This window comes from Mchenga conophoros, linkage group LG17 (genome assembly GCF_057382185.1).
Source record: "Mchenga conophoros isolate Kocher_MC1m ecotype Shallow Benthic linkage group LG17, M_conophoros_male_GT1.1, whole genome shotgun sequence".
Taxonomy (NCBI): Eukaryota; Metazoa; Chordata; class Actinopteri; order Cichliformes; family Cichlidae; genus Mchenga; species Mchenga conophoros.
The window spans coordinates 36,539,375-36,555,180 of record NC_140542.1 but is presented as its reverse complement, the minus strand read 5'-3'; the positions used below and the strand labels follow the sequence as shown (position 1 = coordinate 36,555,180).

The 15,806-nt window shown below is 43.5% G+C and overlaps 1 protein-coding gene and 1 long non-coding RNA gene across 7 annotated transcripts in view; one reads left to right on the top strand and one right to left on the bottom strand.

Annotated features, from left to right (window-relative positions):
* Window positions 1–14,102, top strand: part of gramd4a (GRAM domain containing 4a) — a 51,487-nt gene extending 37,385 nt beyond the window's left edge. For 4 of the 6 annotated variants that reach the window (XM_085251287.1, XM_085251286.1, XM_085251291.1 and 1 more), the window contains 14 exons: window positions 68–93; window positions 373–464; window positions 1,498–1,589; window positions 2,009–2,057; window positions 2,157–2,228; window positions 2,312–2,355; window positions 2,455–2,564; window positions 4,118–4,272; window positions 4,939–4,956; window positions 7,165–7,309; window positions 7,460–7,553; window positions 7,857–7,947; window positions 8,092–8,160; window positions 10,773–14,102. In XM_085251287.1, the coding sequence (XP_085107413.1) occupies window positions 68–93; window positions 373–464; window positions 1,498–1,589; window positions 2,009–2,057; window positions 2,157–2,228; window positions 2,312–2,355; window positions 2,455–2,564; window positions 4,118–4,272; window positions 4,939–4,956; window positions 7,165–7,309; window positions 7,460–7,553; window positions 7,857–7,947; window positions 8,092–8,160; window positions 10,773–10,880 (1,165 nt within the window). In that variant the 3' untranslated portion in view covers window positions 10,881–14,102. The remainder of the gene's footprint in view (window positions 1–67; window positions 94–372; window positions 465–1,497; window positions 1,590–2,008; window positions 2,058–2,156; window positions 2,229–2,311; window positions 2,356–2,454; window positions 2,565–4,117; window positions 4,273–4,938; window positions 4,957–7,164; window positions 7,310–7,459; window positions 7,554–7,856; window positions 7,948–8,091; window positions 8,161–10,772) is intronic. The other 2 variants (XM_085251289.1, XM_085251288.1) reach the window with 1 other exon arrangement.
* The window catches only part of LOC146555851 (uncharacterized), a 39,197-nt gene continuing 36,572 nt past the window's right edge, over window positions 13,182–15,806 (bottom strand). Inside the window, exon 4 of the long non-coding RNA XR_014889145.1 lies at window positions 13,182–13,736. This is a non-coding gene — a long non-coding RNA (uncharacterized LOC146555851). The remainder of the gene's footprint in view (window positions 13,737–15,806) is intronic.

Sequence of the window (15,806 nt, the reverse complement as noted above, 5' to 3'; positions counted from 1 at the left end):
TTTTTTTTGCGTGTATGTCAGCATCTACGCGTAATCTGACCTTCACTTTCTTTTGTTTTCCATCCAGGTTGACAGAAAACATGAGGCGACTCAGTGAGTATAAGCTTTTACTTGGCATCCTCTACATAATAATGATAATAATAATAATAGTAATGATATCACTAACGCACATTCATGCAATACTCTAGTTCTGTGTATTGCAGATCTAATTTTTTTTTCTCCTTTTGAACATTTCGACATGTAGTTAAATATAAAGTCCTGGAAAATTTCACAGTAAAAGCCTGATTCACAAAGATAACCAAAAGTAAAGACATTGCTGCTCTGTCTTTAGCTTTACACTCTCAGTGAATCCCTGTGTCTTTGCTGTTTCAGAGCGAGGAGCCAGACCTGTCACCAACTTCTTAAGGAACCTCTCCGCCTTATCTAATTGGCACTCCGTGTACACCTCAGCTATTGCCTTCATTGTGAGTCTTACACTTCAGACATGTGAATTAATGTTTTAACTTTGTCTAATAATCGCGCTTCGATATTCTCTAAAAGAAAACTTGAGGTTAGTTGTGATACAGGATTACCTGCCATAAACTGCTGATGGCTTCTGCACAGTTTGGGTGTCATTGACAGCTGTGCTGCTTCTGTCATCTGCCGTCTCTGTCACTTTGACACCTTGCACTACATTTTCACCACCCTGCCTTTATTTGACTGCAGTTGCGACTTTTTCCTCTTTTCTCTAAATCGAATCCACAAATAGGTGAGACTTCATAGAGGATGCAGGGCAATTGTGATGAGAGAGAGGAAATTGATGAAGTTGAATTGAATGATTTAGTCGAATTTTGAGATCAAGACTTCTTGCTTGTACTTTACAGCAGTTATTATATGTATTCAGTGTAGTTCCTTATTATCCCAACGTGATTTTTTTTTTTTTTTTTTTTTTTAAATTTTGGGTCTCTAAAATCAACCAGTCTGGAAAAGGAGTCCGATGATAATTTTGGACAGCAGGTACGACCCTTTTAATAGAAAAGAGTCGTTTCTGTAGTTTTACTCTGACCTAATTGTCTTACAGCTCGTGGCCGGGAGATTAAATGAATATTAAAGTCATGTCTGCTTCACTGTGATGAGTTGCAGTGATTCTGCCAGCGACCGCAGGCCTAATCAGAGCTTCATTAATGTCCAGTCAGTGGTTATGCTAAATCATCCTCAACCCACTGATTATGGCCCTACACCATCTCAGTATCCAGACGTGATGCTGGTTTAGTGTTGACAGGTGACTCAGCGTCTTCCACTGCTGATATATCACCCAAGTATATGCGCTTCAGGCTTACAATGAGCCCCCTGATTCCTCTTTATGTCCATCTTATAATTCATTGCCGTTATTGACTGAAAGAATGTGTCCTCGCTGCTATAAAGTGCTGAATTTAATGCATATCGGTTGTTTATTAAAGAACAACAAACCACGTTAACCTGTGTATATATTGTCCTTTTTTTCCCTTTTGAATCCAGATTTACATGAATGCTGCTTGGCATGGCTGGGCCATTCCCATGTTCCTCTTCCTGGCTATCCTACGCTTGTCCTTAAATTACCTCATTGCCAGGTAAAAACTGTCATTTATTTACAAAAGCAGGATCATTTTTGCCTCAGCTGTTGCTTCACGGTTGAGCTCGATTGTTTGTAAAAGGCTACAGTCCGATTTTCAGCTTTTAGCGTGATTAATTGTGCAAAACACCCACATTAACATCAACTACTGCGGCCACAGCTGTGCTGGTAGTACACAGATGCACACCGCGGTCCTTAGTCACACAGCAAATGTTTGTTAAAACCGCCAGATTTTAAAAACATGCACACATTTGTGCATGTTTGGGGTTGTTGTAATTGTTGCTACAAAAGAGCAGTACTTGGGAGCTCTGATTGAAATCAAGAGGCTGGAAAAGTCGGTCCTTTAAAGTTGATGTTTTGCATTGAAGGAATAGTTGCCTTATAACATGTGCATTATTTATACCTTCTATTTTTCAGAGGTTGGAGGATCCAGTGGAGCATTGTGCCTGAGGTCTCTGAACCCATGGTAAGATGCCTTCCTGCTGTTGTTGTTGTGCAGGTCAGAATGAAATGCATCCAGGACTGGAGATCAACGTGTGGCTTTTGTGTGTGTGTGTTGTTAAAGGAGCCTCCAAAGGAAGACTTGACTGTGTCTGAGAAGTTTCAGCTTGTACTTGACGTTGCACAAAAAGCACAGGTATAATGAGGTTCATCTAACGATCCAACCGCTGCTCGAAACAAGACAAACTCTTTAATGAGGTGCTTTTAAATCTCTTCCAGAACCTCTTTGGAAAGATGGCTGATGTTTTAGAGAAGATAAAGAAGTGAGTGGTTTTGTTTCAGCCTGACAATCAAGTGTGCAAGAAATGCACATAACTTATATACTGATGTGTATTCTGTCCTCCTCCTGCTGTCTGTTTCAGTCTGTTCATGTGGGTGCAGCCAGAGAGCACCCAGAAACTTTACGTCTGCCTGTGGGTGACTTTCATCACCTCCTGCGTCCTGCCGTACAAACTGCTGGGCTTTATGATTGGTGAGTGATGTTCACAAAGCATCTTTTTGATTGTGACAATACGTGAACTCAGTCACAAACAGATGCAGAACTTGTGGAGCCGTACTCCCTCAGCCTGTGTGGGGAAGCTGTGGGCTATTTGCATATAGATCTTATACATAATTACTACTTTTTAGCATCTCCCAAACCACTATGCACTCAGACTTTCTTGAAAGGTGCTCGGAGCAAACTGTTGGCATAGAAGCTGCTGTCATTTAGCCAAATTTCCATCTAGCACTTCATTTCTCCATTTAAAAGGAATGAATAACCAAAATCAATGTATGCTTAAAAGCTGCACTGGACATTTAAACAAAGTAAATATACTGACATTTATTATTTCAGATCCCATCTAAGATTTCTTCAGTGACTCATTTCAATTGGAGAAACAAAACAGACCACACATTCAGCGTGACTGGGAATGAGGGCTTTCTTTTCTGCGCAGATAGCTAACTGCATTTGGAGACAAAATTAGAGGCAAGGCTGAGATGGTTTGGACATGTGCAGAGAAGGGAGAAAGAATATATTGGACGCTGAGGATGGAGCTGCCAGGCAGGGAGATGAGAGGATGACCTCAGAGGAGGTTCATGGGTGTAGTGAAGGAGGACATGCAGAGGAGGACGGGGTGAGATGGAGGCAGATGATCTAATGGGAGCAGCTGAAAGAAGAAGACAGCTAGCTGAGCACATTGTTACATTGTGAACATGGAATGGAAAAATGTGACAGAGTGCAGAGGAAACCAGTCTGTGTTGGCACAAAGTGACATCGGCAGGCTGTATTGCACCCATCATGGGGAAAATCCCCACATAGTCTGTAGATGCAGAGCCACTGCCTTCTGTAGTATGTGTGACTCTGGTTGTGGGTAATTGATACCAACAGGGAAAACGATAAGGAATGGCAGGAGCCTGGAGACCTGGCAACACACGGCAGCTGCATGACAGGCTCCAAATACAAAACAATTATAATAAAAACGTTCCCCCAAAGAGAGTCCAGCCAGTTTGTAAGCGGGCGTCAGCTGGTGGGTCAGTCATCGGAGCCCAGTTCATGTAGTGGAGAAGAAATCTGTGGTCATGTGTGCATCTGTCCCACATCAGTCTCATCGGGAGCTCTTAGGCTGGTTTTCCATCGAGTTTAACTGGAAATTGGAACCTCTACTCATGATTGGAAGCTTTTCATTATTCTGCACTTTATTCTGTAAATCTGCTGTTTTACCATGAGGAGAAAATCTGACTGGTGTATTGTTGGTTATCCAGAGCCTCCGCAGCTCAGCAGAGTCACTTTGAGCTCCAACATATAACTGGCTCAGTGTCTGTATGTGCAAGAATGGGCAAAATGCTGAAACTAGTGACGTCATCAAGGTCAGCGGCAAGGACTACTTTGGGCAGGGGGGCGTCACCTATTTGGGGCATCCCTTTGTCTGTCAGTGAGGCACATCTGAGGGGTTATTTTCACTAAACGGTGTTGCTTTGCATCATTTAACCTCTTTTATTTTATATTTTTTTTAAGAATTAATGTGTCTGTGATTACTCTCTTTGCAGGCGTGTACGCCGGCATCAAGTTCTTCATCATAGACTTCCTGTTTAAGAGTTGCCCGAAGCTCCGCGACAAGTATGACACGCCTTACATCGTGTGGAACAGCCTTCCCACCGACCCCCAGCTCAAAGAGAGGACAAACGCCACGGTGTCGAGACGGGTAAGGCGAACAGACCCCAACACCAACCCACACGCGTTTTCTACCACCAACACTGCTTCCTGTCTCAGGTTCTTGATTTTTTTTTTTTTTTAAATTAAAATCTTAAATAAGAAAATATTTCCTCCTTTAGCCCATCACAATTTCAAACTTAAAGACCTGAGTTGTTAACAGGTTTATACCACAGAGGCTTTCAGTTGCATTGCAAAACTTCTCCCAGGCTAGAAGTTTGAGTGAATTCACATTATTTGCAGATTAATATATAAGCAATCATCTCAAACACACACACAAGAAGAAAGGCACATATACCACCTCCATGTGGGTGTGGATCATCCATCAGCAGCAGGTCGGGTCCAGTCTTTCATGTTGTCAGCAGTCCACCCACTATAGCCCACCTCCCACTGACTCCCTTTGTGGTGGATAAAAATAGATCAATAAAGTATCAAAACTATGGCGCTAGCAGCCTTAGCCCAATTTCCCTCGGGATGAATAAAGTATGATCAATCAATCAATCAATCAGTATATCACCCCTCCTGTCAATAATGCAATACAATTGAGCCCGTGATTGTTCTGTGTGGGTACCACAAAGTTCCTCTCTTACATGAATGTCTGAGTGTGTGTTTGCTGTGGCCGCAGTCACAGGTCTGCTCTGTCGTTTCTCTCTCTCAGCTCTCTGGCACTGAGAAGGTAGGGCCTCTGGTGTGTCTACTCTACTGTGCTTGTGTGTGCTGCCAGTTCACCACAATGCGTGTGTGTGTGTGTGTGTGTGTGTGTGTGTGTGAGTGATGTGTGACACACCTAGTGAGTGGCTGTCAGTAATTTGTGAATGCAGTGGATCAAAATGTCAACAAAACGGTCTGCGATTTTCCTTTTTGCTCTGACACTGCGGTGTTTTTATTCTCTTTTGTTTGAATGATCTTTAAGAGCCTGCAGCCCCGTGACATTTTGGATCCACGAACATAGATGCTTGTGAGAATTGGCAGTGTGTTTACTGAGTAGGCACGTAGAGAAGATTTGACGAGTGTAGTTTCATGTTAGCACATTAATATCGTCCTGTTCCCCTTAAATACACCATAACTGCTGTTAGATCATTAGATTAAAACTCTTATGTAAAGAGGCCTGCATAAAAATGAACCGAACAGTTGATCTTACCATCGAGGTGGTGGCCACAGGCCACTGCTCTCTCCTTCTCCCTCTGACTGATTTTTCTCTAGTTTTACTTTTTTCTCATTGTTCTTGTCACTGCTGTTAGCATGAGATGGACCCGCAGAACAGGCTGTCCATCTCCTTCAGGGTGATGCATCCACGTGTTGTCACAAGAAGGTTTGCTGTCTCCCAGCATAGGAGTGTGGAGGAGGTACTAGGAGCTGGGCCCATTGCAAGAGTAAAGCTGGACAGGGCCATAGATGGGCATCAAGCCAGCAGCAGCACCAGTATCTGTTCCTCTGTGTGAGGAGGAACAGGAGGAGTACTGCCAGAGCTCTACAGAATGGCCTCCAGCAAGCTAATCATGTGATAGAATCAGACTGCAAGAGGGTGTTATAAAGTCCTGGTGTTTTTAATTTGACCTGCGCTCACAGCACCATGCAGCTCACGCATTTGCTCGTTGGCTTTTGGTTTTTTTTTTTTGTTTTCTTTTTTTTAAGCTTCAGGACCGTGAGGACTTCATGCCACCTCTTGGAGTCCGATTCTGTTAGTTTGATCAGAAACATGCACAGGAAGCCTGCTGCAGGTCATTCTGCAGAGCTTTGGTACAGAAAAGCAGATGTGCTGCTAAACTTATGTAATGCCCGCCTCCTGGTTTCTCCCCCTTTTTCCCGTTGGCACTCGTGGATTTGATGTGTCGTCCTTGAGGAGCTGGACTAGCTCTATAACCTGAGTGGGCTGCAGGTGCAATATCTGCTACCAGCAGTGATGAGGACGCCATCAAAAAGTAGAAGTGGCGTAAAATCAATCAAGAGGCGTGATGGCCCGTTTATGCTCGCCAGTTTTTTCCCCACATGACAAAAGTGGAGTCTTTTTGCGCCACCACAGGTTTAAGAAACAATTGTGTAACTCTTTCAGTTTTAATGACACATCAACACAGAAGCTCAAAGATTCACAGATTATATATGAGGAGATGTTGAAACAGTATAGGAAGATCAGACTTTCTGGAAAAAATTTTAGACTTCTGCTCCTGTACTGTACCAGCGCTGATGTGGAGGCTTTTCCTGATCATTCAGGAGAGTACTGCAGCGTATATTCACACCCTCAGTGCTGGTATAAATGCTACCAAGCCGTGATGACCTTGCTGTTTGGTTGCAAATTGTGTGGTGAGCGTAAATGGGTGATAAGGAGCGAGCCGGTGTGGCCACCTCCTGCAGAATGACTCCTTTTTGTGGCGTTGCCTCTTCAGTGCACCTGCAGCTGCTTTCATTTGCACCGACGCAGCTGAAATGGTAATGGAGTCACAATGGTTTATGCTTGCTAACTGGAGAGATCAGTAACCCTGAAGTTTATCTGACTTTGTCTTGTGACAACCAACGCTGGTGTAAGTAAAACTGTAAAACTGCAGTGGACACGAATGTTTTTGGTAAACGCGTGTTGTAGGTAATTTATGGATGCTGACTTGAATGATGGCCTCACTCTTTGCTTTGCACGTCACTCCTGAGCCTGCTGTGAAGAAAGCGCACATGATGCAACCTCAAAAGTTGGGGAGCTGTTTGAAGTTCGGCCACTTGTCTCTAAAGCTGCGGGATACTGTAGTTCACACAGATTTATAAAACCTCATCCGCTGAGTTTAATGTGACTCTTTCTCTCTGTCCTTTTATGTTCTCACTTTTTTCCCCTCTTTTTTTTTTTTTTTTTTTTCCTTCCCTCCATCCTCCTTCCCCTCTTCCCTACTACTCTCTCCAGGTCCAGCCGGTGGTTTCTCGTGGAAGCCTCGCCAACGTCCCGTGTGGGGGGAGCAGAGAGGAGGACAGCGGTCGCTCTCACAGCACCAAGAAGGGAGCTTTCCACGAGATTTTCAACCTGCCAGAGTCAGAGCGCCCTCTGCCGGGTAAGAGCAAGTACTACAGTTTTTTATTTATTTATTTCCTTTGGCACCCATTTTTATTTCTGTACATCCAACTTAAAAATGTCTAAAAGCTGGAATCATGTGTTTTCTGTGAATAACGCTCCTTCATCATCTTGTATGCTGTTTGTTCAGTCTGTGAAAATGGCTGGAGGTGTTGCCTGATAAACCGAGACAGGAAGATGCCCACAGACTACATCAGGAACGGGATGCTTTACGTCACGGAGAAGTAAGTGGAACATCTTTGTCTCAGGGGAGAGCTCTATCGCATCAAATCTCTGAGCGGAGGAGAGAAGCAGCACTTCCATTTACAGGTGGAGCAGACGAGAGGAACGAAGATTCATTAGTCCAGAGGAGACGTAGTTTTAAGTTGCGCTGAGCCTCATCTCTCCTCCTCTCTGTGTAGCTCTGTGCAGGGTAGCCTTCCTCCTGAGAACACTCGACTCAAGACTTTATTACACGTCTGTTCAGTTTGGATGGTTTTTTGGTGTCTCTGTTTCCCTCCTTTCACAAAGCTCTCTGTCTCTCTCAGTTACCTGTGCTTTGAGAGCTCCAGCTCCAGATCGAGCTCCTCAAAGAAGCATAAAGTCATCAAGTTGGTGGACATCACTGACATACAAAAGGTAATACGCATAAGGAATGTCTCGAGGCCAGCAGCCTCTCTAAAACTGGATAATTACTTACTTTAAATATTAATAATGAAACGAATGTAATTCTATTCTGGTGTGTGTGTTTAAAGCAGATATTTCTGGTTTTCTCCTCCACAGTACAAAGTGTTGTCAGTCCTACCAGGAAGTGGGATGGGCATTTCAATAGCCACTCCTTCCACTCAGAAGGTACAGACTTTGTATATTTATTATTATGTTTGCAGTCGTGATTTCATTTGCTTCAGCTGAAGCTCAGTCCAACATCTTAATAATTATCTGCTATAGATGTTGTGTTTTTGTCCTTTCAGTCAGTTTCAGACAAGTCGGCAGTAATTCTCCAGTATTGCATGTGACAAATCGAAATTCACAAATGTGAGCTGCTGTGGGTTTCTGTGGGCGTTTCATTAAGATTTGATTTACGAGCCGATTAGTTGGCCATCAAGGATGTTACCGGGTAGCTAGGTGACAGAGCTGTAGCATCAATAATTTTCCTACTGAGGAAGTAGAGAAAGAGGTTGGTGAGATTATTGGGAACAGTCATGTCTATAACTTCTGTTCCCTTTCAGTCGATTCACTCGGTACAGCACACGTAGTATTAGATATCACTGCTCCACAGTACTGAGTGAACCGACTGAAAGGGAAGAGCAAAGATTGTAGGTACTGTACAGTGTTTACCACCACATGAACATAGGTATACGCCGATCAGGCATAACATTATCAACACTTATTATCTCTGCATTGTGGCGCCTGTTAGTGGATGCTAATTATTAGTGAGAAAGTGTCCTCAAAGTTGATGTTAAAAAAAATGGGTCACATTGTGATGGCTAGACGACTGGGTCGGAACATTTCCAGAACTGCAGTTCTTGTGGGCTGGTCCAAAGAAGGAATGGTGGTGAACCAGCAACGAGGTCATGGATGCATGTGAGGAGTGAAGACTGGCCCGCGTCGTCCGATCCAACAGACGAGCTTATGTAACTCAAACTGCACAAAACGTTCTGGTTCTGATAGAAAGGGCTCAGAATACAGAACATTGCAGTTTGCTGCAAATCGAGCTGAATAGCTGCAGACCAGCCAGGTGTCCGTGCTGACCTCTGTCCACCACTGAAAGCGCTACCACTGGCATCAGAACAAGACCACGGAGCAATGGAAGAAGGTGACCTGGTCTGATGAATGTTACATCACGTGGATGACCTGGCACCAGGATGCACAATGGGGCAAAAGCAAGCCTACAGAAGCAGTGTGATGTTTTGGGCAATGAAATGTTGGGAAACCAGCATATCCAGGTCATCCAACAGTCTAAAGCAGGGGTGCCCAATCCCGGTCCTCGAGAGCTACCGTCCTGCAGCTTTTAGATGCATCCTTGTTCCCACACACCCGAATCAAATGAATGGCTTGTTATCAGGCCTTTGCCAAACATGATGGCATGCTGAAGAGGTAATCAAACCATTTGATTCAGCTGTGTTGGAGTAGGGATGCATCTAAAAGCTGCAGGATAGTAGCTCTCGAGGACTGGGATTGGACAGCCCTGGTTTAAAGCATTGTTGCAGACCATGTATGCTGTTATGAAAACGGTGCTCCCTGATGGCTGTGGTCTCTTTCAGCGGGATAATGCTCCCGCAGCAAAGCAAAAACGGTTCAGGGATGGTTTGGGGAGCACAAGAACATGTTTAACACTCAGATTTCCTCAGATCTCAATCCCGTCGAGCATCTGCGGGATATGCTGGACGCGCTGGAGGCCCCACCTCACAACATACAGGACTTCAGGGGTCTAGTGGAGTCCATGCCTCGTTGAGTCAGGGTTGTTTTGTCAGCAAAAGGTTTTACTAACACAATATTATTCAGCTGGTCATAATGTTATCTCTAATCAGTTTGTATTTAGATCATCTAAAGGTTGGACTTTGGCGCCCCCAAGTGGAAACTCGCTGTAATTTTTTTATGTGCAACTGTTCATTTGTTTATGGTGTAAAATTTCCCTTTATTGGTTGGGATGACAGCGGTTATTACTGTTGTTGTTATTATAATTTTTGTTATTATCAGCTTCTCTGAGACTCTTGTTGCTGTCTGTACTCATGATGTGCTAAATTTTTCCAGATAAATTGCTACACTCATTTCCTTTTAAGCCAACTTCCCCCTGATTGGTTGGTTGGCTCTCACATAGAGATAATTTGAACATGTGGGTGGGGCTTCTGTGCTTACAGAGTGTAGGGGGGGGGGGGTCTCTCGATGATATCATATAGAGCCAAGAGTAGAAAGAAACCCTCCTAAACAGAATGTGTACAGAAGTTTGAACCCTGAGGTTTTGCTCGCAGGGATTACTTGCACATATGCCGGCCCAAGGCGGGGGCCACGCCAATAAGCTAAACTCAATTTTCTTCTATTAATTTTATTACTTTATAAACATATCGGTGCTTTGCCCTTGGGAAAATTAACTGCCCACCACTGCACTGACCTCAGTGTTTAAAACCATGCCTGTGTTTGGTATCAGTAGCCCAGTAGCCATCATCATAACTTAATAATCCCACTTTAATCTTAATAATCTTTTATAATAACTCTATTATCAGGGAAAATATACTCTGATACCATCACAGGGCATGCAACAGTGTGACTGCTGCGTGCTGCTGAGAATGATGCTTTCCTCCATGTTCCAGCTTTACTGAAGAGGTTTTTTTATTCCAGTTTAGTTATGTTTGTTGTTGTTTTTTGCCTAGTGCTGCTTTAACTTGGCAGCAGATTCTATTTTATTTATTTATTTTTACCACAGTAGAAGCACACTAACAGCCAAGGATCTCTGTCTCCTCCAGCCATTGGTGTTTGGTGCCATGATCCACAGGGACGAGGCTTTCGAGGCCATCTTCACCCAGTACATGAAGATCGTGACCAGCAAACCGCCGGCCAGCGCCGAGCTCTAAAGAGCCTTCAGCACTCCTCCGCCGGGGCTGAAGTCTGATGCAGAGAACCTCCCGAGTCTCAGCCGAACTGGATGACATTCTCTAACGCCGCACTCTTCGACCGTGTGTGAGCTGCCTCCTCCTCTTCCTCATCATCATAGTCGATGATCTCGGCCCAGTTGGTGGATTTTTCTGCTTAGGCCACGTTAGAGGGAATATGTGGGTGTAGCTGGTGTTTAGTCACATGACGCTTTTCCTGTGGGTGATTATGGACAAAATTTGCTAAGAAAGGAGGATGATCAGTGTGGTTTTATCAATCATCAGGAGGCTGGTGAGGGAGGCTGGCCTCCTCTCCCACCTGCTGACCACTTGACTTAGCTGGCTGTGTGTGTGTGTGTGTGTTAATTTGCATCTTAAGTGACTCTGATGTTCTCTACTGTGGTAGGAAGACTTCATACAGCTCTCATCAACCTGGATGTATTTAAAAACAAACAGTTCAAACTGCCACATGTGTAAAAACGAGCTTTTCCAAATCACTGCAAAAACAAATATTCAGACAGGCTGAGCGGTGCTTCGCCTCATCCATGGCTGTATTTTAATTTAATTTTTTTTAAATAAAGTGTATTATTAGCTGTGATGACTGCTGACACGGGAGCCTTCCTTAGTTTACACCACCGCTGGCTTGGTCTCTCTTGTCTTGACGAAGCAAAAACGTCCACTGCTGCGTTCGGCATCCGTGTTTGTGAAACAGTGCAGTGACGTTTTCATGTTAAATGCCTTTATTTTGAAAAATGTCTTTTGGTCTTTGTAACAGATCCTTTTTTTTTATTTTCTCGACAAGAGCACAACACCGCCTGCTGTTTAAACTCTCGACACATGGAGACCATTTATTTGTCCCGTCTCTGCTGTTCTCCCTGCACTTTATTAAAAACTGGAAATGCTGACGTGTGTGTGTGTGTGGCAGCGCACGGATGTTATATGTTGGTCAGTGTTAGAAACCACTGCAGTCTCATTATTACAGCCTTCCTCTCCTCGACTCGAGGCCATGTTCAGCTGGTCTCTCAGCAGAAAGAACAGTCTGAGCGCTTTGTATTAACGGCAGATTGATGTCTGCACGCTGCACCAGACAACCATCAAACTGGCTGTGAAAGCAGGAGTAGAAGATACTCTAACTGGCACATTTCTCCACACAAAGGCCCGTAAAGGCCTTTCAGCTCACTGTATCCTAAACCTTCTGAAGTCTCCTTCTGATTGGGTGACTCTACTTGTATAAGTGCTCAGCTCTTTGAGTTCAGGCTGTATAGACATGCCTGTTTCTCTTCTTTCTGCAAACGCCACAGTGAGTGCTCTTTCATGTGTTCCTCTTCATCTAAATGTGAGCTGATGTTTGTTTTTTGTTTTGTTTTTTTTAAAAGTGTGTACATGGATAAAGGTCTTGCTTTATTTCCAGACGCTGTTCCCGGGAGCGAAGCGGGTCTTTGCCCCTCTGCGTTTATATGTAGAAGTGTATAATGCCAAACTACATCAGACACTTTAAGGTGTTTTGTGAGGCGGAGATAAAGGGCTGGAGGTCAGTTTCTCTTTAGCTCTTTGTATTTGAGATGACGGAGTAGGTGCTCCACACTCCTAGCTAAAATCTTACAAAAACACTGTTGAAAGGGAGACCTTGACATTTTTCCCCGATATGTCACCGATCCTCAAGTAAAACCAGACTGCCCTTTAGGAACTGCCGTCAAGACTTGAAATGTCAAGGCTTCTCTTAAAGTCGATACGAGTCCTCTCGTCATCGCCGTTGTTTAGAGTCAGGCGGACTGGAGATGAAGTTGCCAGAGGTGCGATGGACCAGTTCAAACAGCTGCGTTTGATGATTATCTTAGTTAAAGCTAATGAAGGATGGATATTTTTCTTTGACATTTTCTTTTGTATGATTATAGTTTTGTTTTTGGTTTTTCGAGCCTGTTGCTAACAGGCTGCCTTTCCCAGACATGGATTTCTATTTTTATTGAGGAATAAATTCGATCCATGACCGGGGTGGGATATCTGAGCAGGTGGAATCAGTAGTTAATGCTGTCTCACTGTGTGACTGGCTGGCTTGTTGTAGTCTTAAAGCTGTTACCTGAAGCCTTTTTTCTAATCTGTTAACTGTGGCAGGCAGCTCTCAGCGGGGACTGCGAGACCCCGACGGGGCTGCACTCAGATAAAGCACAGAATGTATCACGTTCTAAATGTCTAACATTATTATTTTCTTTTGCCAAATATTTGATTTTGCAGTCTGCAATATTCTGCCTACGCTCATGTTTACAGAAGGTTGTACAAAATGTATTTCTTTTTTTCTCCTTTTTTTTTTTTTAAACAACCCCAGTTTGAATTCCTTTACCTCAGGAGTTATGAAAACTGGACTGCTCTTGTTCTGGAATTGATGTTTCATCAGCTCGGCACCACTCTCATGACTATCTCTGCTCAGCAACAGGATCAAACTCCAACCTTAGCAACACAAGCAGCTTTTTAACCCTCATACAGCATGTAAGCGTCCATATCCAGCATTGCAGTGATTGGTTTTTAGTGTAGTGGAAGCTGCCAGATTCCCACAGGAGGGCTTGAGCCTATCCCAGCTTTGGTGATGAACTGTCACATACCCATAACACCTTAATCTGTTCATTCAGCTGGTCCATAAAGTGAATAAGATACACAGATCGCTGAGGATGGAGGTGCCGTCAGAAACGACTGTGTTGCCTTCTCGAGGTCCTCTTCGTTCACGCTGGTGTCATCACTGTTGTATTAGCTATGTAGTTCCTCTAAGTGTGTAAATGTTGAAAGTTTTCCCATCTGCCTGATCCACGCTGTGTAGCTGTACTGGGGCTGCTCCGCGGCCTCGATCTGATGAATTAAAAAATAAATTAAACGGCACAATTAAAAAGAAACAAAACACACATCCTAAGGATTAAGTTGTACTTTGTGGACTGAGACAAAACCCATGATATTGATTGGTTAAGTGCAAATTAAAGCCCAAATGCAAAACACTGCAATCATTACGAGTTAGTAATTTGTCATCTGTGACGTGACGGGCTATAATGGCTTCCTTTTTCCTCTTTTTCTTTTCTTTTTTTCCCCCCACAGCCATTTGTATACAAATGATTGAATTGTACAGTGAAAAATACCACTGAGTTTTGAAAAAGATGTGTGTATTGTAAAGGATGTGATGTACTTTTTTTTTTTTTTTTTAAATTAAAAGAATTTAAGGTATTTTTAAGCCTTCTGTCATCTTTTCAACTGCAGTACCTCTCTACAGCCACACGGGGTCACTGTTGGACTTTGTGTCAACACTTGAAGCCTGAGAGAAGTGGGTTGTTTTTGTCCTTTTTCCTCATTCAGCCTCCCCACAGGGGGGTCAGAGGTCAGGCTAAGCTGCCTGGTGCATCTTGCTTGAGGATGTTTCTGTACTTTAGGAATACGAAAGTAGAGAGTTTAACATGCTACACATGCCTGACCAATTTCACTCTATTTTTATGGTGATTGGATGACCAAGGGATCTATAAAGAGGTGGAGGATGGCTTGTGAGCACTTTTTCTTGCTCTTGTGACACCAGCAACAATAAATCTAAGACCATCTCCTTATGCAAGCAAGTTTTTCCCCTCTCTCATTTAGCCAAACTCAATGAATCATGGTTTGGGCCACAGCTAAGTGTCTCATGGGTAGATATGAGCAAATATAACACCACAACACACTTTTGTTCGCTAGCAGCAGAACTAAAATAGCCTTGAGGACCGACATATTCACCCATCATGCCTCCTTAATGACAACACCCTATATAAAAATGTTTCCTCCATATACATCTATCAGTGTAGCATTACAGAGTTCCACATTCACTGCAGTTTGGCATAAATGGCACCTTTTTGACAGAATACTTTCCTTTTAGAGAGTGCTACGCAGAAGTGCTTTGCGTCTGCATTTATTTGAGTCGCCAGCAGAGGGCGACTCCTGCGGACAACTAGACTGCAACTTAAGAAAACGCCAGCAACAAGAAAAACACTGCAAAAGCACACAAAACGCAACGGAAATAGGAAAAAAAAAAAAAACAGATTTCCAAAAGCACAAGGGAAGTGTTTCTGGGGAGACAATAACCCGACGGACCAGTTGCAGGAACCAAAATATGCTACGAACTCCGCTGGGAGACACTTAAAAGAAGTGGAGGATCTATCGGTTTTGTGAGGAAAGAAAAGATGAGAGGTAAGTGTGTTAGCCTAACTAACAGCCTAAAAATCCGTCATCATGATTAAACACACCCACCATGTTTTGGGTTCCTGCAACTGGTCCGTCAGGTTATTGCCTCCCCAGAAACACTTCCCTTGTGCTTTTGGAAATCTGTGTTTTTCCAATTTCTGTTTTGTTTTTTTCCCCATTTCCGTTGTGTTTTGTGTGCTTTTGCAGCATTTTTCTTATTGCTGGTGTTTTCTTAATTTGCAGTCCGTTTGGCCTCAAAGGGGCCACCATAAGATTAGCTAAAAACTCGATGTATGTCGGCATGGTGCCGAGTAGGTCCTTAAAAAAAACTGAAAAAAGGAGTGTCAGACCTAAAGAAAAACAATCTACAGCAGGTGGACATCATCTTAAAGTTATATCTCTAGGAAATGCGGAAACAAACATTTTAAAGGAAGGGAAACGAGTAAGCCAAATTACTCAGAAACTGGACACTGGAAAATCTGTGGCTAAAGGTCCACATTTGAAGATTGTAGTTCACATAGGTGCCAATATGTATGGAGGAACTCAGAAGAGATACAACAGTGTCCTACAGCCATCTGTAAGACACAGTGGTTCTGACTGGAATCACTTTTTGGCATGAGAATGATCCAAACTCACTGCTAATGCAGTGTACCTGGATAGAAAACACACAGTGGAACACTATCAGTCATGGACTGGCCTCCCCAGAGCCCAGACCTCAACATAATT